The sequence below is a fragment of the Talpa occidentalis genome, unplaced genomic scaffold, assembly GCF_014898055.3.
Source record: "Talpa occidentalis isolate TD23 unplaced genomic scaffold, MPIMG_talOcc4v2.1 talOcc4.16, whole genome shotgun sequence".
Lineage (NCBI taxonomy): Eukaryota > Metazoa > Chordata > Mammalia > Eulipotyphla > Talpidae > Talpa > Talpa occidentalis.
This window is the reverse complement of record NW_023601653.1, coordinates 82,064,820-82,088,565: the sequence shown is the minus strand read 5'-3', so window position 1 is coordinate 82,088,565 and position 23,746 is coordinate 82,064,820. Positions and strand designations below refer to the sequence as shown.

Below are 23,746 nucleotides of genomic sequence, written 5' to 3'. Positions count from 1 at the left end.
GGCTCTGTGCCAGGTGTTGTTCAAAGCCTTCATGAGTGGGCCTCCCCTGGTGGCGCAGGCAGTAGAGCGCAGCGCTGTGAAGCTGTCCGCAGCCTCTGCAGTGCCGGTTCGATCCAGGCGGTCGGCAAGGGTCCCACATGGCGCGGCAGACCTCTCCTGTCACGCCCACTGGTCCCCTCAGCAGTGTTCTATTCTGCTCCCCATACTGTCTCTGGTGAATCTTTTCACCCTCCCGTGCATCTGGCCTGTACCCTGGTTCTCGTATAAATAAATAAATAATTATTTTTAAAAAATACAAAAAAAAAAAAGCGCCTTCTTGAGTATGAGCCTGTTTTGCTCTTACAAACTTGTGGCTTAACACAATGATCTGCTCCATTTTACAGATGACGGAACTAGAACACAAGGACTAAACTGCCCAAAATCGTGCCGTTAGCAGTGTTGGCAGAATTTGAACCCAAGCAACCTGTGTGCAGTCCAAGTTCTTATCAGTGATCCTCAGCTGCTGGGCTGGGCCCACACGTGTGCACTGGCACGCACATCCACATGGGATGGGAGGGGCGGAGCAGGGGGGTCAGGAATCAGTTCAGGCACCAGGGGGCAGCATCGGCCTAACTTTGGCGCCTCGGCCCAGCCCTGTCTAGAGAGGTGGGGAGTAGGCGGCCCCTGCGACGGCCCAGCTGACTGTCCTTTCCACTTAAGTCTTTCGCTGTGGGGACACGAAGGTCTCTCTGGGTCCCTAAGTCTCCTCCAGCAAAACCTACTAAAGGCTGTGGTGATGACTCAGAAGCTGAGCAAGCCTTGTGTGTGTGAATGTCTCACTGGGATTGCATGTTGCTGAGTGCTGACATGCCTGTGAGCCTGCCTGCACATGTGTGTGCGTGTGTCTGAGATCTTGTGTCCGGAAACTTGTGCATATGTGTTTGTTTTGGGTGTGTCTCGGTGTTTACCCCAGAAATAGATAGGAACTTGGCCAAGGCTGTGGAGTAGATTCGTAGTCCAACTTGCCCCTAGGGGATCTGCGGGCAGCTCAACCCCAGCGTGCGCAGCCTCCCACTGGGTCTGAGGGGGATTCCCTGTGAGGAGGGGGCAGAGATGGCCTTCGGTCCGCAGGACTTTCTGGAGTCTTCCAGAACTCTGCGCTTCAGGGTGCCCTCCCCTAGACCCGCCCCACCGGTGATCACGAGACTCTTAGGCGTTCCCCACCAAGGAGGGAGGGGGACCTAGGAGTTCCAGATGGCTTAGAGCTCCTCGGCTGCTTTTCAGGGTCCTCCACTGGAGGGAGTGCAGAGCCCAGAGGGATTTGCTTTCCCAGAGGCCCGGGGAGCCCAGTTACACCTGCGCCTAAACCCCGGGGACCCTGTGAAAGTTTGGGTGTGGGAGAAGCCGTCTGGGGCGGCATGTCTCTGCTGGACATGAGGTGACTCTCTAGAGAAAGGCTGAGGCTCTCCAGAGTGACTGAGCAAGTGGGGAGCAGCCTCTCCTCCACCCTGATCCGGGGCCCCCCCAGGCCCGGCTCCCCAGGCCCGGCTCCCCGGGCCGTGGCCCCCCACCGCCCCAGGAGGCACACACCCCACTTTCTTCCTCTTCCTCCTCCAGCCCACTTTCTCTGGTGTGTGTCGTCAGAGCTCCAGGGAGGGACCTGGGCGGCCGGAGAAGCCGGAAACAGCGGGCTGGGGCTCCTCTGCGCTCGGAGGAGGAAGCACGGGGTGTGTTTGTGTGTTCCTTTTCTTGTCGGTGGTGGTGGGGGGTGCTAGCAGGGCCAGCCCCGAAACCGCTGGACAGAACTACAGACCCATGGGGCCTGGCCGCGGCCGCTGAGCGGGAGAAGACAGCAGAGGGGTTGCCAAGGTGAGGGGATGCCTGGGGAGGGGCGGGGGGCTCTGTGTGGGGAAGTGGGTTAGTGGGGGGGCCTCTCGGGATCCTCCACTTTGGGGGGTTCCCCAAGAGTTTGTTTCTGCGGCTGTGGTGGTGGCGGCCCCGGGTTTGGGCAGTTTGGAACTCAGAGGACTCTGGGGTGGGTGCCGGCCCGGCAGCGCCTGTGCCCCCCCCGCCACCCCTCCCCCACCCCACCCCCGGCCGCCTGCCCACCGTACCCCGGCCCGCCAGGGACGCGTGCGGCCGGGGCGGGGGCCCGGGGACGCCCCTCGGCGCGCGGGAGGGGTGCGAAGGGGCCCCTCCCTAGAAGGTGGCTGCCCGGGCGCCGCGGTCCCTGACCAAGCCCCAGCCTGGCCCCCGAAAGTTCCTGTTCAAGGATGCGGCCGGGGTACGCGCACCAGAGCAGGCCTCATGGTGCCCCGGAGGAGGGGGGATTTCCCCCTCAAAACTGCCCCACGCTTGGCTGCTAGACGCCGAGATTTCCCGGCCGGCGGCGCGCTGTTAACCCTCCTCGTGCTGCGCAGGCTCCGCCCCCGCGCCCCCCGCGCCCCCGCGCGCCCCGGCCCGCCGGGCTCCGCCGGCGGCTCCGAGCAGCTCTTCCGAGCCTTGATCCCGCGGCCCCACGACCCGAGGACCCGGGGGCGCAGGGGCGCGCGGCAGCGCGAGGGGCTCAGCACCCCGCGTCCCCCGCCGAGGAAGGGCGCGCCCCGCCCCCCGCGCCTGGCTCCTCCCCCGGGGCCCCGGGGCTCGAGGCCCCGGCCCGGTCCCGCCCAGCCCACGGATCCCGGTCCCGCCGGTGCGGGGAGCGTGGCCCCTGCCGTCTCGGGATGGAATGGGGGGGCAGATGGAGGGCCAGCCCTGCCCAGTCACCAGTGTTGGGTTGGGGGTCCCCTCGATCTGCAGTGGGGTAGTCGGCGGAGGTCAAGGGTCTCGACACCCTGAGAAACTGCAGAGGCAGAGAAGGGAGGAGGGGAGGCCTCCCCTGAACTCCAAACACAGCCCAAAGGTGCCCCCCAGGGACGGGAGAAGAAAGGTCCGTCTGAGGACCCTGAGCGGGAGAGGGGAGCAGTGGGACTCTCCAGAGGAGGGCCCCCCTGTCCCCCATCCTTTGGGGAGCCCGGGGAGAGGAAGAGACTGGAAGTACACAGGAATGCTAGGAGTTGGTAGGGGGGGAGACCCAGGGGTTTTCCGTCCCCAACCCCGCCCCATCATGGGAAGGATGAGCAGGGCATCCTCTCAGGTGCCCATCCCTGCAGCCCACTCGGAAATGGGGCGCAACCCTCTCTCCTGCTCTCCCACCCACCTCCTTTCTTCTCTTGCCTGCTTCTCCTTCCTTGGCCTTCTGCTCCTCCAGCTTCCTGTCCCTGCCACCAGGCGCTTCACTCTGGGCTCACTAACTGCACCTTTCTCCAGTGCCGCCCCCTTTCTGTGCCCCCCCCCTTGTGCGGTGACCCTCCCCTTCTCCCCTTGGGACGATGGGGTCTCTGTCTGGGGAGGATCCTAACTGCATGCAGCGCAGTGGTTAGCCCCCACTGGGGTTCAAATCCCGATTTCCAAGCTGATTTCGATTTCGCAGTGCCCTTGGAAGCCTGAGAACCTCCTTGAGATGGTCTTGTCCTGAGTGAAGGGGGGTAACCATGTGTTTTTTATGTTGTCGCGGGGCTGTAAGGAGATACTGCACTTGGTGCCGTGCCTCCTGCTAGCGTGTGCTTAATAAACGCTAGCTGTCGTTATCACCACCTTCTTCAGCCAGTCTGGTGGTTTTCAAATTGTTTCATGGAACCCTGGAATTTTTAAGGGTTTCTCCAGGGGCACCTTTTCAGTCAGGAGGTGGGGAAGAGAAAGTAGAAGCGGTCGAGTTTCAGGCATACCACTTGCTTTCCAGAGAAACTCCCATTTTTTAACTTTTATGTAATTGGGATTCTACAGATTAAAAACTAAAATTACCTACTGCTTTAAAAACTTTGGAAAGTTCTGCACTTATCCTAGCCTCCTGCTTTATGGGTAAGAAGATCCAGGTGGACAGAGGGGAGATTCTTTGCCCTCAGAACTCAGGCCAAGTCTAGAGCTGCAACCACATCCTCTGTCCCCTCCCAGAGAACTTTCCCTGACAGCCCCATCTCCCTGTCCCCACTCCACCCCTCTGGCTGCGGCTCAGCTCCTCCTCCCTGTGTCTGTCACCTCAGGGATTGGGGTGGCCTCAGTGACACACCAAGGGTATCTCTGGTTTGAGGTGGTTTGGCCCTGAGACGTGGTGAGGAGGGTCCCTGGCTGCCCTAGAACATAAGCCAGCGTTCGTGGACACCCCTCAGAGAGGTCTCCTTCCTTTCCTCCAGGCACCCTGCAAACCCCAGATCATGTCTCTGTGGGGTCTGGTTTCCAAGCTGCCTCCAGAAAAGCTGCAGCGGCTCTATGTGGACTTTCCTCAACACCTGCGGCATCTGCTAGGTGACTGGCTGGAGAACCAGCCCTGGTGAGTCCCGGCTGCCTAGTGCTGGCCCCCCAGGTCCACCTCCACCCACCTTTCCTCTTATTAAACGCCCCCTCTTTCGGGATGTGGAAGCAGTTATTCCCTATGTGGTGGCCTAGATGTACTGGGGCGTCAGCCAGACTGTGCACACTACACCCGGAGCCCCTCGCCACCTTAGGACCCCAACACAAAAGAAGGGCAGTCAGGGCTGGAGCAAGGGGCATTCCCCATAACCGCTGGAAAACTGGGGTGCCAGAGGCGTGGATGAGAGCTGCAAAGGGCCTGAGTGGAGAGTGGGAAGAGGGAAGTTGCTGCTCAGCTGGCTGCTGTGGGGTGGAGTGTGCGATCCCCGGCCCTCCTTGTTCTAGGGGCTGGGGCTACCTGTCTTGGTACCCTGAGTTCTTGCTGGTCACCTAGGCAGGAGGCCTCTCACCAAGGACAAAAGTCCTGGGAAGCCAGTATCTGCTGAAAACAGCAGCCAGATGTCATGGCCAGATTAGCCAGACCAGCTAGAGCACCTGCTTGTGAGGATTAGCAGAGAGTTAAGAACAGAGAATACGGAGAATATGCTTAGACTGGCGGGAACAGTGGCGCCCCCCAGGCAGTCGCCCCTGGTCACTCCACCCCAGCTTAGACCCCTAATAACTGCTTCCCACACACACACACACTCCCTAGTACTTGCCCCTCCTTTGTCCTTGATTCTAGTAAATCCTAGACCGCCTTTGGGTGGGGCTGCCATTACTGCCGGTGTAGCCCCTCTAGGCCTCTCATCGCTCTTCCTGCACTTGGAGTAATTTCTCATCATGTGCCCCAACGCTGTTGCCCCAGAGGTGGCGGCGGAGGGTCAGGAGAGCCAAGAAAGCTCTGGTCTAAGACCGCCTTGTCCTGATCTGCCTACAGGGAGTTCCTGGTCGGCTCAGACGCCTTCTGCTGCAACGTGGCCAATGCCCTGCTTTCCGCCACTGTCCAGCGCCTCCAGGCCTCAGCTGGGGAGCAGGGGGATGGGCCTGCCGTCTTGCAACACATCAGTACCCTGGAGGTGGGGGCCAGTCAGGGAGGGGGACTCAAGTCTGGGGAGGGGCAGGAATGGAGCTGGGGGTGAATGCTGGGTGCTGAAAAAATTGTTTGGGTGCTGGAAGAAATTGGTGTTCTCGTGGTTAACTGTTAGCTAGCATGCAAATTTGATTTTAAAAGCATGCAAATGCATGAAAACTTCTGGAGTCTACAGTGGTACGGTTTTCAGTGCCTGTGTGTGTGAGGGGAGGAGGGGCACACCATGGGTAAGAGCCAGGCTAACCCTACCACCCGTCATTTCTATAGAGCATATATCAGAGGGACCCCCTGAAACTCGTGGCCACTTTCAGACAAATACTTCAAGGGGAGAAAAAGGCTGTTCTGGAACAGGTGCGTGGTACCCCACTCTCATCCCAGCTCAGCGCCCTGGGACTTTATCTTGATCCATCTGAAGCTGGAGAACTTTGAACTTAGGAAAGGCTCAGTGTTCTAGGCCCAGGATAACCAAAGGAGGTTCCTGGGGTCAGAGAGAACCCCAAGTCGAGCTTAGGAAATGCCAAATGAAGCACTGAGGGTAGTGAGGCCTGGGGAGGAGGAAGCAAGCTGTAAGGAGCGGATTCTGCCAGGAGGGAGATCTGGGCGAGCTCTCAAAGGGAGAGGGGAGCTAGACAGGGAAGTGGTCTGTCTCCTTCTCTGCAGACCCGGCAGCAGGCAGCCTTTCAGGGAGTGGAGGCCGCGTGCAGGAAGAGGGGTAGAGTGGCTCACCTCTTGGCCCCTGTCCCTCCTGTGCAGTTCCGCCACCTGCCGATTCCCTTCCACTGGAAGCAAGAAGAGCTCAAGTTTAGCACCACCCTGCAGAGGCTGCAGCACCGAGTGAGGGAGACACGTCTGCTCCGGGAAGCCCTGCAGCAGGGGGCTGAGGCTGGCCAAGGTGGGCGCCTGGGCCTGGAGCCCTGTGAGGGTTCTGGGGAGTGTGTGGGAGTGATCCCCTCTTAGACCTCAAATCTATCTGCACCCCTGATTTCTGTCCCCCACCCTAGTGTCTCTGCACAACTTGATAGAAACTCCTGCCAGCAGGACTGCGCCAAGCGAGGTGAGTAACGACTGAGAGGTGGACATTGAGCTCAAAGCGCCCTCTTTGAGGACACTCAGATCTGCGGGGGGAGGGGATGATTCCTCGGAGGGACACAGATTGAGGTGGGGGTAAGGGAATGCCAGAGAGGTGAGAAAGAGACCCTGCCCTCAGGAGCTGGGTGAGGAGGCGGTGTGGGGCCCGCTCAGGCCCTCTCTGTCCGCAGAACCTGGCCACGTTGCTGCAGGAGACGGTTGGGGAACTGGAGGCTGCCCAGGCCTTGGTGCTGAAGAGGATCCAGATTTGGAAAAGGCAGCAGCAGCTGGCAGGGAATGGCGCGCCCTTTGAGGAGAGCCTCGGCCCGCTTCAGGAGAGGTTGGGGCAGAGCTGACGGGAAAGGGGGTGGGCACCTGCGGTCTTGGGGTGGGCCTTGGGGTGGGCCAAGACTCAGAGAAGCCTGTTCGGCAGAGCCGCGCATGCTTGCTCAGGTTGTGTCCTATGCAGATACGGCCCCTCTGAGGAGTGAGACGCCGTTATCTATTCGGTCTTGGTGGGGCACCCGACAGTTTGTGCAAAAGCACCACACATGCTGGCCGCTGAGCTGGGCACCAGGGCCCTAGGGAAGAGGCAGCTGAGTGTCCACAGGGGACCAGGCACAGAGCAGTCAGCTCCCACCCAGAGCCAAGGCTGGTCCAGAGTCCCGGGAGCCCGGGTTCCTGCAGCCACACCTCTGCCCACCCCGCCCTCCACACATGCCATCCTGCTTTCTTTCTCGCTTCGGGAAAGAGGGTCTGGGCTGGAACAGGCAGTCTGAGTTCTGTGCCCCCTGACCCCTGTCCTGACCCCAGGTGTGAGAGCCTGGTGGACATTTATTCCCAGCTGCAGCAGGAGGTAGGGGCGACTGGTGGGGAGCTTGAGCCCAAGGCCCGGGCATCGCTGGCCAGCCGGCTGGATGAAGTCCTGCGGACGCTCGTCACCAGGTAGGCCCCAGCCCCCAGAAGGACTGTGTGGAGGGCGACAGGAGGACCCCACTGCTAACTCTCCTGCTGTCTCCCCCACTCCTTTCAGCTCTTTCCTGGTGGAGAAGCAGCCCCCCCAGGTTCTGAAAACTCAGACCAAGTTCCAGGCAGGGGTTCGATTCCTGCTGGGTCTGCGGTTCCTGGGGACCTCAGCCAAGCCACTGCTGGTCAGGGCCGACATGGTGACTGAGAAGCAGGCGAGGGAGCTGAGCGTGCCGCAGGGGCCTGGGACTGGAGCGTAAGCTGGGGTTGCAGGCCGCCTGTTGGGGTAATGGAGGCCAGGGAAGCGGGGGCGGGGGGTGAGGCACCACAAAGAGCAGGGTGATGGGGAGGGAAGGCTGTGGGATGTGGGGACCCTGAATGATCGCTTCAGGGGAAGGGGAGGGATCCATTCAGCTGGAATGAGGTGGTTGCATCATGATTTGGCCAAGAGGACCGACTCTTCTTGGAACCAGTAGTCCAGACATTCGTGCACGCCCTGACCCCTGGGATGAGCGTCCTGCCTTCTGACACACCCCCCCCCCCCCCCCCCCCCCCGGCCGCCCCCGCCCCCCGCCCCACAGGGAGAGCACAGGGGAGATCATCAACAACACGGTGCCTCTGGAGAACAGCATTCCTGGGAACTGCTGCTCTGCCCTGTTCAAGAACCTGGTGAGGGCTTCTGGGGCGGTGTGAGGCTGGGACCTCAAGGGCCCTCAGACCGTGGGACTTCCTGGGAGAGTGTGTCGGGAGCCACGAGGGGTGGGGTCTGCCCTCATCCCGCCCTCCCTCCTCCTGCTCTGCAGCTTCTGAAGAAAATCAAGCGGTGCGAGCGGAAGGGCACCGAGTCTGTCACGGAGGAGAAGTGCGCCGTGCTCTTCTCTGCCAGCCTCACGCTGGGCCCCGGCAAGCTCCCCATCCAGCTCCAGGTGAGGCGAAGCCACGGCCTGGCCGGGTCTGGAGCCCAAGATCCCCTCCATACCAAACACCGGGGCGGGGCCCCAGCCCTCAGGGCTGCCCCATCCCCGGGGCATGCACACTGGGGTTGGGGGGAGTGGGAGGAGCAAGAACGCACAGTGCGTGTGCCTGGAAACTAGGGTAGCAGCAACGGCGCTTATTACACTTTTTAGGGGCCAGGGCACTGGCTTGTGTGTGTCACACACGCACAACTTGACCTTCGCAGGAACACTGTGAGGCAGGTTCTATCGCCAGCCTCCTTTTCCACACGAGGACACTGAGACACAGACAGATGCCGTCTTTCGCCTGGGTCACATAGCCGACAAGTGCCTGAAAACCTGGCGCTCTGGCTCCTGGGTGCTGACTTGTGACCATTTCTCTATAGCAAGGCCTCGAGCAAGCTTCAGAAAGCGTTTGCTAGCACACACACCTTTTACTTAACCCTGCGTGAATCCAGTAGCTTCCCTTTACCCTCAGGGCCTGCCCCCTGAGGAAACCCCTTGCCCCTCCTTACCCCCTTCAGGCCCTGTCACTGCCCCTGGTGGTCATCGTCCATGGCAACCAAGACAACAATGCCAAAGCCACCATCTTGTGGGACAATGCCTTCTCTGAGATGGTGAGGAAAGGTCTGGAGTTGAGGTGGGGGACAGGGAGCAGGGTGCGCTCTCATCTGGAGGGTGCAGGCTGGTGGGCTGGCAGACACTTTCAATTGGGAATGAGGTTAACTCCTGACAGACCTGCTTTCCTACTTCTGACCTCTTTTCATGCCAGTTTGAACTATCCTGGGGTCACACCCAAAGCTACCATTGAAAAGCACCATCTTTGTGAGGCAGCTCAGGGGAGCAGGGTGGAGAGGGGGGGAGGGGACCTGGGGAAGGTGAAAAGGAAGAGGCCCACTTGAGGAAGAATGGGGTGATAGCCTGCGCTTCCTCGCCTCCCCCTCAGGACCGTGTGCCCTTTGTGGTGGCTGAGCGGGTACCCTGGGAGAAGATGTGTGAAACTCTGAACCTCAAGTTCATGGCTGAGGTGGGGACCAACCGGGGCCTGCTTCCAGAACACTTCCTCTTCCTGGCCCAGAAGATCTTCAATGACAACAGCCTCAGCATGGAGGCCTTTCAGCACCGCTCTGTGTCCTGGTCACAGTTCAACAAGGTCATCCTCCTGCTCTTTGTACCTCCTACCCCAAGCTCTTCATCTTGAGGTTACTCAGGATCTCCCCAGCCCCCCGCCCACAGGCAGCTGCTGGGATGTTCACATGCCTGGTTATGCCCTTCGGGAAGGCTCCTGTCACTTCCAGGGGGAAAGGTCCGGGGGAAACACCTGGCTCTGGCGCTCAGCCCAGAGGCTGTGTCCTCTGGATCCCTCAGCTTGTAGTCTGGGGGCCTCTGGCCTCTCCACCAGTGATGGCATGACTCACCCAGATTGTGTGCAAACAGAGCTCTGATTCAAAGTGACTTTGACCTGTCAATAAAATAGTTCTTACTGCAAAAACCGGCATGAAGCCCCACAGGGACATACCAGTTCTTGAATACTGGCAGCTCGCTAGACACCAGACACTTCACGTGTGTTATCTCATCTAATCCTTGCAACGTACCTTTTAGTCCGTGCTGCTGCTAATGCCCATTTTACTTAACCCCTGATGTTCAAAGGGGATAAGTGACAAGTTCGAGGCCTCACAGCAGGTGAGCGGCACGACTGGGACTGGGATGGGCACTCACGATGGACCTGATTTTTTTTTCTTTTTTTTTTTTTTTAAAGATTTATTCATTTATGCATACAAGAGCTGGGGTGCAGGCCAGAGACAGGGGGAGTGAGAGGACCCACCAGACACAGAGTGGGGAGCAGAACAGGTGGATGGACTGAAACCCACTGCTGAGGGGAACAGGGGGAGACAGGACAGGTCTGCTGCGCCATGTGGGTAGCTCCCTGGCCAGCCGGGAATCAAACTCGTGCTGCAGTGGCTGCGGGTAGCTTCTCAGTGCTGAGACTTAACCCCTTGTGCGACCAGGGAAGCCTCTGGACCTGACTTTTGCTCTTAGCTACTATATTTTGCTGTCTCCAATATAAGGTGACTCAAGATTGGTCTGTTACAAGAGCAGGGGAAAAGGAAACCTGGTGTCTTGGTTGATGACCAGCTGGTCAAGGCAGCCACTTACTACTCTCTTAGGGAAAAAAAAGGAGAGGAGGAAAAGGCCTGTTGCCAGAGGATGTGTTAGTAAAGGGAGCAGGACACTCAGCCTAGCAAGCCTCAGCACTCCGGGTCTCACTGGGGGCGGAGTACAATGTTTTGAGGCCCCTTGCACCCCTCTCTCTACCCCAGTGCTGCCTCTCACCAGCTGTGTGGGACTGAGAAAGTGATTTGGCCTTTCTGGGTCTCCATTTCTTCATCTTTAAGAAGGGGCAGGACCTAGCTGCTTAGGCTTATAGAGATTAATGTACATGGGGGAAGGGCTTGGAATCGCACCGGGTCATGGTAAGCGTGAGCGTTGGCCATCGTCACTGACAGGGTGTCACGTCCAGCTTGATCCCTCAGACAGGTGACTCTGTCATGTGGGTGTTCATATGGCAGGGCCTGCCTTAGCCAGGCTCTAGCCCGGGCCTTTCCCTGTTCACACTCCCTTGCCCTCCCCCACAGGAGATCCTGCTGGGTCGTGGCTTCACCTTTTGGCAATGGTTCGATGGCGTCCTGGACCTCACCAAACGCTGTCTCCGGAGCTACTGGTCAGATCGGTAAGTCCCTGCCTGAACAGCTGTAGCTTTAGCTCCCTTTCCACGCCTGGTGCCTCCACCTCATCCTGTCCTTCGTCCTGACCAGGCTGATCATTGGCTTCATCAGCAAACAGTATGTCACCAACCTTCTTCTCAATGAACCCGACGGAACCTTCCTCCTTCGCTTCAGCGACTCAGAGATTGGTGGCATCACCATTGCCCACGTGATCCGGGGCCAGGATGGTGAGGTCACCCCAGTCAGCCCTTTGTCTCTGTGCCTGTGCCCCTGGGTTGCATTGGGGAAGGAAATGTCGTGGTCTTCCTTGATGCCAACCCTGACCTTCAGGAGGTTCTTCCATAGGCCACTTCTCTCCTTCCTTTTGTGGTTGAAACGTGCACCTTCTCCGCTCTGGGTTCTGTGAGATGGAGACCAGTGGGCCCCTCCCTTGGGACCCCATCCTAGCTCCTCTTCCTCTAGTCTTGGTAGATCGAGCTGGTGTCCTGGGGTGGGGCTGGGGAAGGGATGGAGGTCTTGGCAGAGGGGACTGAGGCTCTCATTCCTCTCGTAGGGTCCCCGCAGATAGAGAACATCCAGCCATTTTCTGCCAAAGACTTGTCCATTCGCTCACTGGGGGACCGAATCCGGGACCTTGTTCAGCTCAAAAACCTCTACCCCAAGAAACCCAAGGACGAAGCTTTCCGGAGCCACTACAAGCGTGAGCCAGAGTTGCCAGTCCTGTCTCTCTGTTGCCCACCTCTGCCTTACTCCTGTTGCCCCCATCAGCCCTCTGGGTGGTCATTCCTTACTTCTCCATTTTCCTAGCCCCAGTTCTCCTGCCTTGCCCACTTTTCTCACCTCCCTTCTTCCCTAACTCTGGAGCATTCCATGGCTTTCTTTTTCTCCCTGCAACAGCTGAACAGATGGGTAAGGATGGCAGGGGTTACGTCCCAGCTACCATCAAGATGACTGTGGAAAGGTGAGTGTGGTGCTGTGCTGTGGTGGATGATAGGGGTCCAGGTGCTTACTTGCAGGAAGGGGTGGTGCCCCCAACCCCTGGTCCTTTACAGGTGCCTCCTTCCCTTCTCCAGGGACCAGCCACTTCCTACCCCAGAGCCCCCGGTGCCTACCATGGTGCACAGTTATGATCTTGGAATGGCCCCTGATTCCTCCTTGAACATGCAGCTCAGCCCGGAGATGACGTAAGCCGCTTGCGAGACAGGAGTGGGAGTGGCCTGGGCGGCCGGCTTTCAGCCTGGGCAGCTGGGAAAGCTGGGGCTGAAGTAGGAAACTTTTCCTTTCCGTGAGAGGGACTCCCATCTTAAGGCAGGATGGGGGTGTCCAGGAGAAAGGTTGGCATCAGGGGGGTCTGCTTTCTCTCCCCAGGTCCCAGGTGTACCCACCACACTCTCACCCCATGCCCTCATATCCAGCCCTTCCCCGGTAAGAACCCATCAGTGTGTTTTCACTTTTCCAGGAATAAGTCAAAGAGATTCCGGAGGGGGGGGTCGGGTCCCCACACAAAAAGGGGATGGGTATTCGCATTTGGTAGGAGAGGCTCTTCTATGGCCAAGGGGCCCCAGAAAGCGAACTCTCTGTCTCTTCTGCGCATTCCCTCAAGGGGTTAGTGGTTCAGATCCAGACAGACCTGCGCAGTTTTGAATGCCAGCTCTGCCATCACTGGCTTCGGGCAGATGACTTAACTTGGGTGCCCCATCTGTAAAATGGGGACCATCTGGCACAGAAGGTTAAATGAGTTGGTAATACGTGGACCTGGCTCGAAGTAAGGATGATGTAAACCTTCTCCTGCCTCTGAAATTCGCCGTCACTTAAACGCTGTCTTAATCTGTTTTGGCCTTGAAGTGACTGTAGACGGTTTTTGCTCCCCAGGTAACACTCAGGTACTTATTAACTCTTAGTTAAGGCACAGCGTCTCCCTCGCCACGAGCTGAGGTGGGGGTGGGAACCGGCCAGCTTGGAACGACCAGCGTTCAAAGTCCACCGGAAGCAGCGTTAGAATTGGCTAATCCAGTGCCCCTCGCCCCTCTCCCCTGCCCCAGCACGCACACGCTTTCCTGATGAGCTCACAGCAGACCCAGCTTTGCCCACGTCTGTGCAGGGAGCAGAGAAGTCAGGATAAAGAAATCATTTCCTCATTCAGTGATCTTGACTTTGCAACCCCCTGTCCTTGCTCCGCCTTCCCGTCTCCAACTGTGCCCTCCTTCCTGGCTTGCAGACCTCACCTGCCGATGGCCCCCAACCTGAGCCAGATGAGCCTGCCCTTTGACCAGACTCACCCCCCGTGAGTGACCTCCTCCGCCCATCCCACCCTTCCCGTTCATGTCCAGCCGTCTCCCCCTCCCCCATCTCATTTACTTCTCCGGGCCTGGCAGGGGTCTGCTTCCGTGTATTAACACGCCTCAGGAGCACGCCATGTCCAGCTCTGACCCCCTGCTCTGCCCAGATGTGACCATGGCAGAAGAGAATTGCCTGAGCCAGTCCGTGGGAGGGTTCCCTCAGGGCACCTGGTGAGTGGCGGGCTGCAGGTGGCGGCTGGGGGGTGGCCCGAGCTAGGGGGTGGCCCAAGCGGGTGCCATGCCCACGCCACCCCCCTCCTTTCCTCCTTGCAGGGCCGGGGAAGACATGTTTCCGCCCTTGCTCCCTCCCACTGAACAAGACCTCACGAAGCTTCTCCTGGAGGGGCAGGGGGAGTCCGGGGCAGGCTCCTTGGGGGCGCAGCCCCTCCTGCAGCCCTCTCCATACGGGCAGTCTGGGATCTCAATGTCCTGGACCTAAAGGCCGGCCCCCGTTGGTGACTGGGCTTGGAGAAGCAGCCCAGAGAGACAGCTCTGCTACCCCCAGGGGCCTGCTCTGGGCACCTGCCCATGCTCCTGCCAAGCAGCAGACGGGGCGGCGCCTCCCATCCTGACCCACCCCAGGTCAGAAGACTCTGCTAGGAGAATGCACCATGGGTGGAGCCTGCCCACCCTCCCCTCCACTGCACACCCCTGCCCCCCGCCCCCTTCTGGTGCTGGAAAGGAAATCCAGGCTCCGAAATGAGACACACCCGACACACCTGCACTCACAGCCCTCCCTGGAAGATGGGGCTGGCCAGGAAGAGGGGCCGGGCAAGGGAACAGGTTAGGGCATGAAGGCTCCCTACCCACCGCGAGCCCAGCACTCACATGTATTAACACGGAGACACGTGCACACGTTTGCACAGAGGCTGAGTGTGGAAGGGCGGGCTTGGGAGCCAGCTGGGGAGGGTGGGGGGTGGTGGCTGGGGAAACAGACCTGGAGACCCCTGGTGAGTATAGTCTGTAGACATTTGGTCACCGATGTGGGTTTTGCCCCTATTAAAAAACATACCCCAAACAGCCCCAAATCCCTGTTAGATGGAGGCTTTGGGTTGTGACTGCAGATGTGCAGGGGCCAAGGCTCTTCGTGTGCAGCTGTGTAAAGTGTGCGCGCCGAGACGCGTTAATACACGACGACGCGTTAGTTACACGGCCACACGGAGCACGTGCCCACCTGATTGTGCTGGGTGACAAGTCTAGAAACGTGAGCTATTGCACGAGACACACCAGCGAGGTGCTGGCTCTGACGTTGGCTGCTAGCCCGGTCGTGCTCAGCTTGGCGGGTGACTGCTGAGGTGGGTCTGTGTGGTTCCAACGTCTGCATGTGGCTGTAGCTTTGGTGGCTCCACACACCCATTTACCTAGAGGCAGGGGCAAGTCTGGGGTGCAGGCCCCGCTGTGTGAGGTGGCCCTGCCCCGATCCTCTCCCGTCCACGGCCAGCTTCCCTCCACCCCCACCCCACGCCACCCTTCCTCCCTCCTCGGGGGAGGGGGTCATAGATCCTAAGCCATAAAATAAACTTTATTCCAAAATAACAAAATAAATAATCTACTGTACACGATCTGAAAAGAAAGACGCTCTAACTGCTCAGGTAGGTGCTGCGATCCAGCCCCCAGCTGAGGGAGACCCTGAGTCCAACCCAGGCCTCCTGAGGGGGCCGGTGAAAGAGACCCCACACCCCTCCCCTCCCCAGAGAGGGCAGGAGGGAAAGAACTGCTGAGGACTTCGGGGGGAGAGGGCACTAGGTGGGCAGACTGCAGCACTTGTTAAATTAAAGAACAAACTAGAAGCACAAAAATGGGGGAGCAGAGGGGAGGAGGACAGGTCCAGTGTTCTCCGGCCCCCAGTTTTGTGGGGAAATGTTTCCACTTTCAGCTGCTGGACCTTCTCAGGGACGTCCCCTTTCCCCCATGTCCAAACCGAGTCCAACTGTTCACACCACTGGGTCAAGCTAGAGAGGAGTGTTGTGTAAGGGAAGGGGAACCCCAAATGCCCTGGAGGCAGAATCCTTTCTCCCCTTGCTCTGGGCAAGGGTGGGGGGCACCACACAGCCTCCACGTGTCCTCTCGCCAGGCCCCTGCTCATTATTGCTTGACGCCCCATAGTCTATATCCATGGAGCAGGTGGGGAGGCAGGAGAAGGGCAGCGGAAGGATCCAGGGTTGTGAGGAGATGCAGGGGTCCAGAGTGGAGGGTCCGTGTGGACCGGGCGTCCATTCGGGGCCCGGGGTGAGCACGCCAGTCTACCCTCACTGCCGGCTGGCCTCGGCCTCCACTTTCACGCTGCTCCTGCGCCCTTCCACCAGTGCGGGATGGGGTCCCGGGGCGGGACATCGGTCCAGAAGGCCTTCCTCGAACTCTGCAGGGAAAAGGGGTAGGTGAGGAGGTTGTGGGCTGCGGGCCAGGCCGCAGGGCGGCTGCAAACAGAGGCCAGGGCCAAGATGAGCCTGATGTCCTGAATTACAGCAGGTGTATGAGGGGGTTCTGCCCCCGGGTGTGTGCACCCCCTCCCCTTCCTAGCTGTGTGTAGCTCTCTGTCTCTGGATGTGTCTCTCCCCTTCTCTGTCTCTCCCGCCTCCGTTCTGCTGGAATTTCTGGTTCTGTCAGGAGCTGTGGGGGCGGCTTGGCTCTGACCTCTTCCCCTCCCCCACCCCCTTCCCAGGCTCTGCCGCCCCCGTTCATCCCTGGCCCCCTCCCAGGCTCCACCCACCCTACCCTGCCCTCCAAGTTTCTTAGAAGCCAAATCAGGGGGAACACAGAAACCAGCCTCCCAGCTCCTCCCCCAAGAAAAGCCCCCCTTCTAGTCCCCACCCCCACTTCCCACCCACGCACTGTTTAAAAATACCAAGCCAGGGTTGGTGGCTTTGTCTGCTGCGTCACTCTCAGCCCAGCCGCTGGCCAGTGCTCTACTGGCCGACTCTGACTCCCCCTCCCCCCAGCCACACACAAAGCACCCCCTTTGGCTTCTCCACTTCCAAGCTGGGCAGCCACACCCAGACTCCTGGCCACTCCCCCCCTGCACAGGTGAGGGTCCCAGCCAAGCTTCTCACCGGTGACCCTCCTTGTGCCCCCTTGTCACCCACACTGGCCCCTTGCTGCCCTGAGCTCCCCACCCACCCCGGGGTGGGGGTGGGGTGGACACCCCTGCAGGGTCCTGCAGCCAGCCCAGGGCTGCTTGGCTGGAGCCCGACCATCCTACTGCCCCAGTGAACCACGTCCCTCTTCCTCCCACCCAGCCCAGCCGGGACCAAGACGCAGGGCCTTGCGTGGCGGGGTGCTCGGGGACAGCGCTGCCGGCTGCCTCACCTGCGAGAGGCGGCTTCGCAGGCACGCAGGGGCTGAGGCGGCCCACGCGGTCATGGGAGACGAGGCGGGCGAGCCGCAGCCCCTCATCCATCAGTGTCTGCTGCAGGATGTGGCGGCTCCACAGCCCATGGGCTGGCAATGCCAGAGGCAGGTCAGCAGGGGGCGGCGTCAGCCTTGGGCATGACCCCACAGCTGTGGGCATGGGCACGTGTCAGGTAAGGGGCTACAGTCACGGCACCCCCCTCCACCGCACAGCCAGACCCACAGGCCCAGGCCCCTTGCCCCAGCCAGCCAGGCCTCCCAGCCCCCTCCCCCCACCCCAGCGCCCCGAGTGAGACATGTCAAGCGCACTCACCCTGCAAGTGTCCATCGAGACTCTCCCCCGACAGGCTGGCGCTGTCTTCCTCCAGGCTGGGGCGGTACGGGGGTGCATAGGACTCGGGCCCTGGGGGAGGCTGCTGGATTTCAGAGTGACTCTGCTCTCCAACCTGCGGATGTTCCAAATGGGGAATTGAGGCCCTGGCAAGGAAGGGGACTAGGAAAGGTGCCCTAACTTCCTACAAACATTTTCGCAAACCCACCTCCTGTTTCAGCTTCTTCAGCGGGGGGCCTCCCAGTTCTTCAGGATGGAGCCTGCAAAGATGAGAAGAAACAGGAGACTGAATCTGGGGAGGGCCACAGGAGGGGCTGGGCACAGATTGGCAAGGGAGGGGCACTACTTTGAGACACTGGAAAGAAAGCAGCTGAGCAGGAGTCTGCCGCTCAGGCACTGCCGCGCCGAGGAAAACTCGGATGGAGGGGAGGGGAGGGGAGGGGCCCAGACAGCCAGCATGGCCCAGGCAGGACGCACAGGTGGGTAGAAGAGGGCTGAGGGGCCCCTGAGCTGGCGGACAGGACGGGAGATAGCTCCTTGGCAGAACTGGAATCTAGGCAGGGCCTGGGGAGGGGGGTCTCACCTGGAGCCCTTCAAAGAAGATAGGTAGGTGCTCTCTCGGGCCACCTGGCGTGACAGGGAGAAGAGCTCCACCCTCCGCAGTAAGAGCGTGTTGTCCCTCATGCAGAACTGGGCAGCAGCCTCATTGATGGTCAGCTGTGGAGACAGCCACCAGAGCAGTCAAAACCCCGACCCCTCACATCCCTTCAGCCGGCAGACCAAGAGGCCCCGCCAGCAAATGCCTGCGTGGGTTCTCACCCTACACAGGAGTTTTCTAGAGAAGAAAGACAGAGATCAGCACCCCACAGCTTCCCAGGAATGCGCGGGGCCTCGTCTGCTCCTGTGGGCTCCCACGTGGCACGGAGCGGGGCGGCTGGGCTCCAGCCTGCATCTCTGCTTCCCCTTCAGCTCGGGATGGAGCACCGGAGCAGCTGGGGTTGCGTGTGGGGGAGGGGGGTCAGGGCTGGGGTCCCGGTCGAGCGCCAGCGACACAGACTTGGGGAGGGGGGGCTTCTCAGAGTAACTAGGCTGAGGCCTGGGAATCAAGAAGGATCCTGGGAAGCCGGGGCCCTCACCTCATGCAGGCTGAGCTGCTTGCCCTCCCGCCGCTTGGAGTCAAAGCGGCCGTAGATGATGCTGTACTTGCGGATCTCTTCCTCCTTCTGGCTGTCGTTATCGTCCATCTCAAAGATGTGTCCCACGCTCCTTGCCAGCTTCTTGTTCAGCTTCAGCAGGGAGGTCACCTCCCCAGCATCCCCCCTCGGGAAGCTCCGGAAGATCCTTTCCACACTCTCCACCACCATGCGGACCATCTCCGGTTCCAGTCGATCTGGACCACCCCCAGCGCCACCTGTTGCCAGTCCCCCAGCCCCAGCCCCCTCAGGGACTCCCCCCCCTGCAGGTGGGGAGAAGGGGGGCGAGCCAGCCTCCTCTTCTCCTCCCGCCCCGATGTCGGACTCTGGAGTACTTCGTCCTGGCCAGATCCGGGGGTCCCCTGCCCCAGGTCCCCCAGGTAGTGGGGACAGTTTCTCTCCAAGTTCAAGAGGGCTCTTGGGGCTAAAACTGCGGGCACTGCCCGCCTTCTCCCCTGGGCTGCCGTGCCCGTTGCTCATGCTCCCTTTGCGGGTCCCGGCGGTCTCCGAGATCTTGAAGAGCGGAATGCTGGAGACCGGCACGGCAGGCACTGGTTGGCTGAAGAGCCCCGGGTTGGTGGCCCACTCTCTCAGCGCCTTCTGCAGGCGTCGGACGTGGAGGGGCTTAGTGGCCATCCCCACAAGCGCCATGATCTCCAGGAATTCCTCCTCGCCCGCCTCGCACAGCTGCTGCACGTCGTCGCCCCCCTGCTGGATGAAGGTCTCATAGTAGGACAGCAGGTTGGCGCGCTGCAGGACCCGGTACAGCTGCAGCTCCCCCAGCGTCCGAGGCAGGGCCATGGCTCGGCCACTGGGTCTGAGAGGGAGAATGAGAGGGGCAGTCAGTGCAAGTTCCGCTGCGGGGTACCAGCCCACACTCAATTGTCCTCTTTCCTGCCTGCCTCTCCTCTGAGTGCCCTCCCTGCCCAGTGCCTAAGCCTGTGCAGACTGTAAGAATCAGCTTCTCGATGCTTGTCTCTTTGTCTACGAGGCACTGCTCAGAGACAGGCTCGCCGATGCCATCCCACACTGGCTGGAAGTACCAAAGCCAGCCCAGTCTCTGCAGAAGTCAGAGGTTCTCAGGCCCCATCTCAGCTTGTATCTTTCTGGCCTGGGGCGAGGTGCCCAGCACTGAGGCCAACACAGGGCCAAGATGGCCAGAAAGTCCTCTCCTCCAGGACACAGCCCATGCCACCCAGCCCCAGCCCCTGGGTGTCTCAGCACTACTCAAGGGGCTGCCCCATACCAAAGCGGGCCCCTGGGCTGTGGTCAGCTTCACTCCCTGGTGGCATCCTGCCCAGGTGGCTGCCACACCCCTCCCCAGGCCCTTCCCACCCAGTGAGCCGTGGCCCCTCGCTCCTCTCCCCACAGATCAGGCCCGATTAGAGCACTCTGGGTCTCTCCCCCTTCGTGCACCCCCCTTCTAGACTGCGGGGTACCCCTCAGCTGGCTCCTGGCCCAGCAGAAACCGTCCCCACCTGTTCAGGAGGCCTGTCCCTTCAGCTCAGACCCGGAGAGCAGGAGCGCCTCAACTGTTCTGCTCAGGGGCCTGTGCCACCCACACGCACTCCCACGCGGGAGTGTCTGTGGGCGAAAACCGCCTGGGGGGGCTCCCGCCTTCCCGCCTCTCCCTCATTTTCCACCCACATCTTCAGGTGGAGTGGGGGAGTGGCTCAAGATCTCCCGAGGGAGGGCTGGCGCACCGAAACTCCCCTCCCCAATTTGTAAACAAAGGCAGGGAAGCGAGAAGGGACGCCAAAGGCACCCCCGGGCTCGGGCTGGGGTTTCTCGCCGACCCGGGGGCCTGCGCGCCCTGCGCCCGCGAGGGGCTGAGCCGGCTCGTCCCGGCACTGCCCAGCCACAGCTCCAGGGCTTCCCCGGGCGCGGCGGGCGCCTCCCCTGCAGGGGCTCGCAGCCGGTCCTGCCCGCAGAGCCGACGGCGGGCGGAGATCGCGCTACTACTCTTCCCGTTCCGCCAGAGCCTGCCTGCTCCCAGGGCCCCCTAATTCGAAGACGCACCCCCTTTTCCATCAGTCTCCTCCCCCCACCCCCGTCCCGCTTCCCCTCGTCCTCTCCGCGACCTCCGGACCCCATTCTCGCGGCCAGCTCCACCCCTCCGCGCCCCCCCGCTCCCCTGTACCCACTAACTTGAGTCTGGGCTGCGCGGCCCGGCGGGCGCTGTCACCCCCGCGCGGCGGCTGCTCGGCGGGGGGGGAGGGCGCTCTGCGCATGGACGGCCGGAGACCCCCGGGGCGCCCGTCCCGCGCCGCGCGCTCGGCTCCCGGCCGCGCAGGGTCCGCCCGGCGCGCGAGGCCGCGTCCGCCGCTGTCCGGGCCCGTCCCGCCCTCCACGTCTCCGCTCCGCGAGCCTCGGCGGCGCCTCTGCCTGTGCCTCTGCCCCCTCCCCGGCTGCGCTCGCCGCCTCTCCGCGCGGCCGCCCCCGCAGGACGCACGGGGAGCGCGGCCCGGCGCGGCGCCGCCCGGCGGGCGAGGGCGTGGGCAGGGCCGGGGGCGGGGGCCGGGCGGGGGCCGGGGGCGGGCGCCCGGGCCTCGCGGCCGGCGGTGGAGGCGCCGCGGCGGAGCCGGGGAGGGGCGGGGACGGGGGGGCGGGGGCGCGGGCGGGGCCCGGAGCCCGCGCGCCCAGCCGGGGACCGCGGCGGCCGGGGCCGGGCGGCGGGGGGCGGGCTCGGGCCCGGCGGGCGGGGCGAGGCCGCTCCGCGCCGCCCACGCCGGATGCGCCGCCGGCCCTCGCCGCGCCCACGCGCACGTGAGCGCCCGGCCGCGCCATCCCCCGCGGGCCCCGCCGCCGCGCGCGGGACACAAAGACACCGGCGCGCGCGGCCGCGCAACGCGCCGAGACGGCCCCGCGCCCACGCCCGGGCTGCGCGGGGCGCGCGGGGCCAGCGGCGAGCCGGGCGGGGCGGCGGGGACTCGGGGGGCGGCCTGCGCCCGCGCGCCTCCGGCTCCCCTCGTGGGCCCTGACGGCAGGTCAGAGCGTGGGCGCTGCAGGGGCCCCGGGCTCCCCCCGCGCCCCGCCCCAGCCGCCTCGGGGACTCGCGGAGCGCGCGCTGCACCCCGGCCCCGCCGGCCCCGCCGAAGTTGGGGGAGCGGGAAAGCGCGCGCTGCGGGGAGGCGCCCGCGCAGACGCGCCTCCGGGATGCGCCGGGCTGGTGGCGCCCGGGTCAGACGGGGATGGCAGGGCCGCCCGCCTTCCCCTGGTAGTCGCGCCCTATTCGCCGAGGATGAGGCGGCCCTGCGCCCCGGGAACTCTGGGGCAAAGCAGCGCTGGGGAGGAGGCCCCCTTGGAGACTCTCGGGGACCCCCTCGAGGCGCTGCTTGAAGACGGGCTGGCGCGTCCGGCGCGGTCCCGGCGGGGGAGTTGCAGGGAGGAGCTCCTCGAGGCGCCGAGCCCCCCCGCACCCCGCCCCTCCCCCCCGTTTCTCCTCGCCCCATCTGGTTCCCATTACACTCCCGCCCACGCCGGGAGGGGGGCGGGGAGCCGGCTGGGGCTCCGGGGCCCAGCCCCGAGGCTTCGAGCCGCGAGGAAGTGGGGGCGGGCGGGGGCGGGGAGCGCGCGACTGGTCGGAGGCCCGGTCCCCCCCGTCCGGAGCCCCGCCCGCCCTCCGAGTGGCCGGGGCCTGGGCGGGGCGGGGCGGGGCGGGGGGGGCCGGCTCCCCTTTCCGGCGGGGCGTTGGGGCCTTTCCGTCTCCGCGGGGGCACGAGGAGGGGCGCCGCGGGGGGAGGGGGCCTCCGTGGCTAGGACGCTCTTCCCCATCCCGGGGCGCCCCGAACACCGTGGGGTGCGGCGGCAGGAGCCCGCGGAGTCCTCTCCCGCCCCAGCTGCCCGTCTCGCGACACGAGGGCGCGGCCACCGCGGCTCGCTCCGGGGGCGCTCCCCGACCCCCTCGGTTGTGTGGGCGCCGCGCCCCCTACTCCCCTCCCTGGTTATTTCGGAGCGGGGCTGCCAGCCGCCGGCCCCGCGCCCCACGTGCCTCCTCGCCCTCGGCCCCCGCCGTGACGCACATCCTCCGCCCACGCCGCGCTCCAGGCGCCCCCCTCCACCCGCCCCCCGGGGCGGCGCCGAGCCCCCGGATCGGGGGGAGAGCCGGCCGAGAGCGGGGCGGGCGGGGCGCGGAGGGGAGGGGCGGGAACCGAGGGGAGCCCGGCGCGGGGCGCGGGGGGGCCGAGGCTGGGGCCTGCGCTCCGGTCCTGGGGCGCCCCGGCCCGAGAGGGGCGCGCAGGCAGCGCCCCGGGACGGCCGCCCGCCCCCCCGGAGGGTGCCGCGGGGTGCGGCCCGCGCGTGAGCCCGAAACTCCCGAGCGTTCGCCTCTGAGCGCCGCGAGGCCGCAGCGGAGAATTTCAGGGAAACTTGGGGCTTGTAAACGGCGAAGCAAATTGCGGGCGCTGCTCCCCTGGCGCCTGAGCCCCGCGAGCACGTATTTATGTTTCTTCCCTTCGTGCGTCGTAGCGGCGTGTCCGTGCCGCTCCGGGGTGTGTGTGAGCCCCTGCGGACGGGTTTTAAAAATACATACATTTAAAAAATCACCGACTTGTCAGGCCCGCCGGGGCCGGCGCCCCCGCAGCCGGAGCTGCTGAGATGTCTGTTCTTGCTTCCCGCCCCCGCGCCGCCCCCGCGCCCCCCCTACGCCCTTCCGCTGAGAGCAAGGAATTTCCAGCCTTCAGCAAATGGAGAAAGACAGAAACAAAGAGACGGAGACGATGAGAAACTGTAGGAAAATACACGCATAAGACACGGTGCGTGTGTGTGTCTGCGTGTCGGGGCGACAACAAGGGTGGGGACCAACACAGACGGGCTGGTGCCCTCGCTTTCCTCTGTGGGCCCCTTTCTCAGGACCACCTTCCTACCTGACTCACCTGCCCCCCCCACACACTTACACACTTACACACTTACACACTTACACTCTCCGAGGACACCACGGGGCAGAGCAGCCGACCCATTTCATCGAGGATTCATGTTTACATTGTTTTCTTCCAGAAGGGAAACCAGAGCCTCAGCCCCAGTTTTCCAAGAAAAAGGTAAAAGATTGTGAAGAAAGTGGGTGGAAGAGGAGTGAGGACATTTTAAACCAGAAAGATGATTATGCCGAGGCACGTGTTGATTTTCATAGCAGATTGCACGCTCACTCCCTCCCCTTCCCCCAGACTCCACTCACATTTTCCTCCGACAGATCAATCAATTCACTCGGGGTCAAATATCATCATTTTCCCTTCCTGCACTGCCTCTAGGTAGAATCAGTTGCTCCCATCCATGTGACCCTGGGTTTCTCTGCACACATTTCGGTCACAGCTGCTGGTTTCACCCAGCAGCCCGGGACCGTCCCGCACAGGTGGGTATCAGCTAAGCCCTCAGACAGGGGTGAGTTGACATTTCTGTTCCCAGGCCTGGGCAACTGTGTAAAGTGCA

General features: G+C 62.5%; 2 protein-coding genes across 3 annotated transcripts; one reads left to right on the top strand and one right to left on the bottom strand.

Annotated features, from left to right (window-relative positions):
• Positions 1-1,538: 1,538 nt before the first annotated feature.
• STAT6 (signal transducer and activator of transcription 6) lies at positions 1,539-15,007 on the top strand. Its single transcript, XM_037515035.2, is given in 23 exon segments — positions 1,539-1,848; positions 4,212-4,348; positions 5,246-5,384; positions 5,666-5,749; positions 6,152-6,290; positions 6,400-6,452; positions 6,658-6,806; positions 7,280-7,411; positions 7,500-7,688; positions 8,014-8,101; positions 8,236-8,358; positions 8,910-9,002; positions 9,332-9,538; positions 11,022-11,116; positions 11,202-11,338; positions 11,665-11,811; positions 12,009-12,072; positions 12,185-12,295; positions 12,480-12,536; positions 13,330-13,395; positions 13,487-13,621; positions 13,724-13,878; positions 13,881-15,007. Coding segments are annotated over 22 exon segments (2,508 nt in total). The 5' UTR covers positions 1,539-1,848; positions 4,212-4,232; the 3' UTR covers positions 13,910-15,007.
• NAB2 (NGFI-A binding protein 2) lies at positions 14,952-20,710 on the bottom strand. Of its 2 annotated transcripts, XM_037515036.1 has the most exons (7): positions 20,471-20,710; positions 18,266-19,139; positions 17,713-17,846; positions 17,338-17,389; positions 17,112-17,244; positions 16,757-16,948; positions 14,952-15,809 (listed from the first exon to the last, which is right to left on the bottom strand). In XM_037515036.1, exons 1-7 carry the CDS (start codon positions 20,551-20,553, stop codon positions 15,700-15,702), a joined length of 1,578 nt encoding a protein of 525 aa, XP_037370933.1. In that variant the 5' UTR covers positions 20,554-20,710; the 3' UTR covers positions 14,952-15,699. The 2 variants fall into 2 exon arrangements, with proteins under 2 accessions (XP_037370933.1, XP_037370934.1); XM_037515037.2 differs by lacking the exon at positions 16,757-16,948 and having other exon boundaries at positions 20,471-20,709.
• Between the last annotated feature and the right edge of the window lie 3,036 nt (positions 20,711-23,746).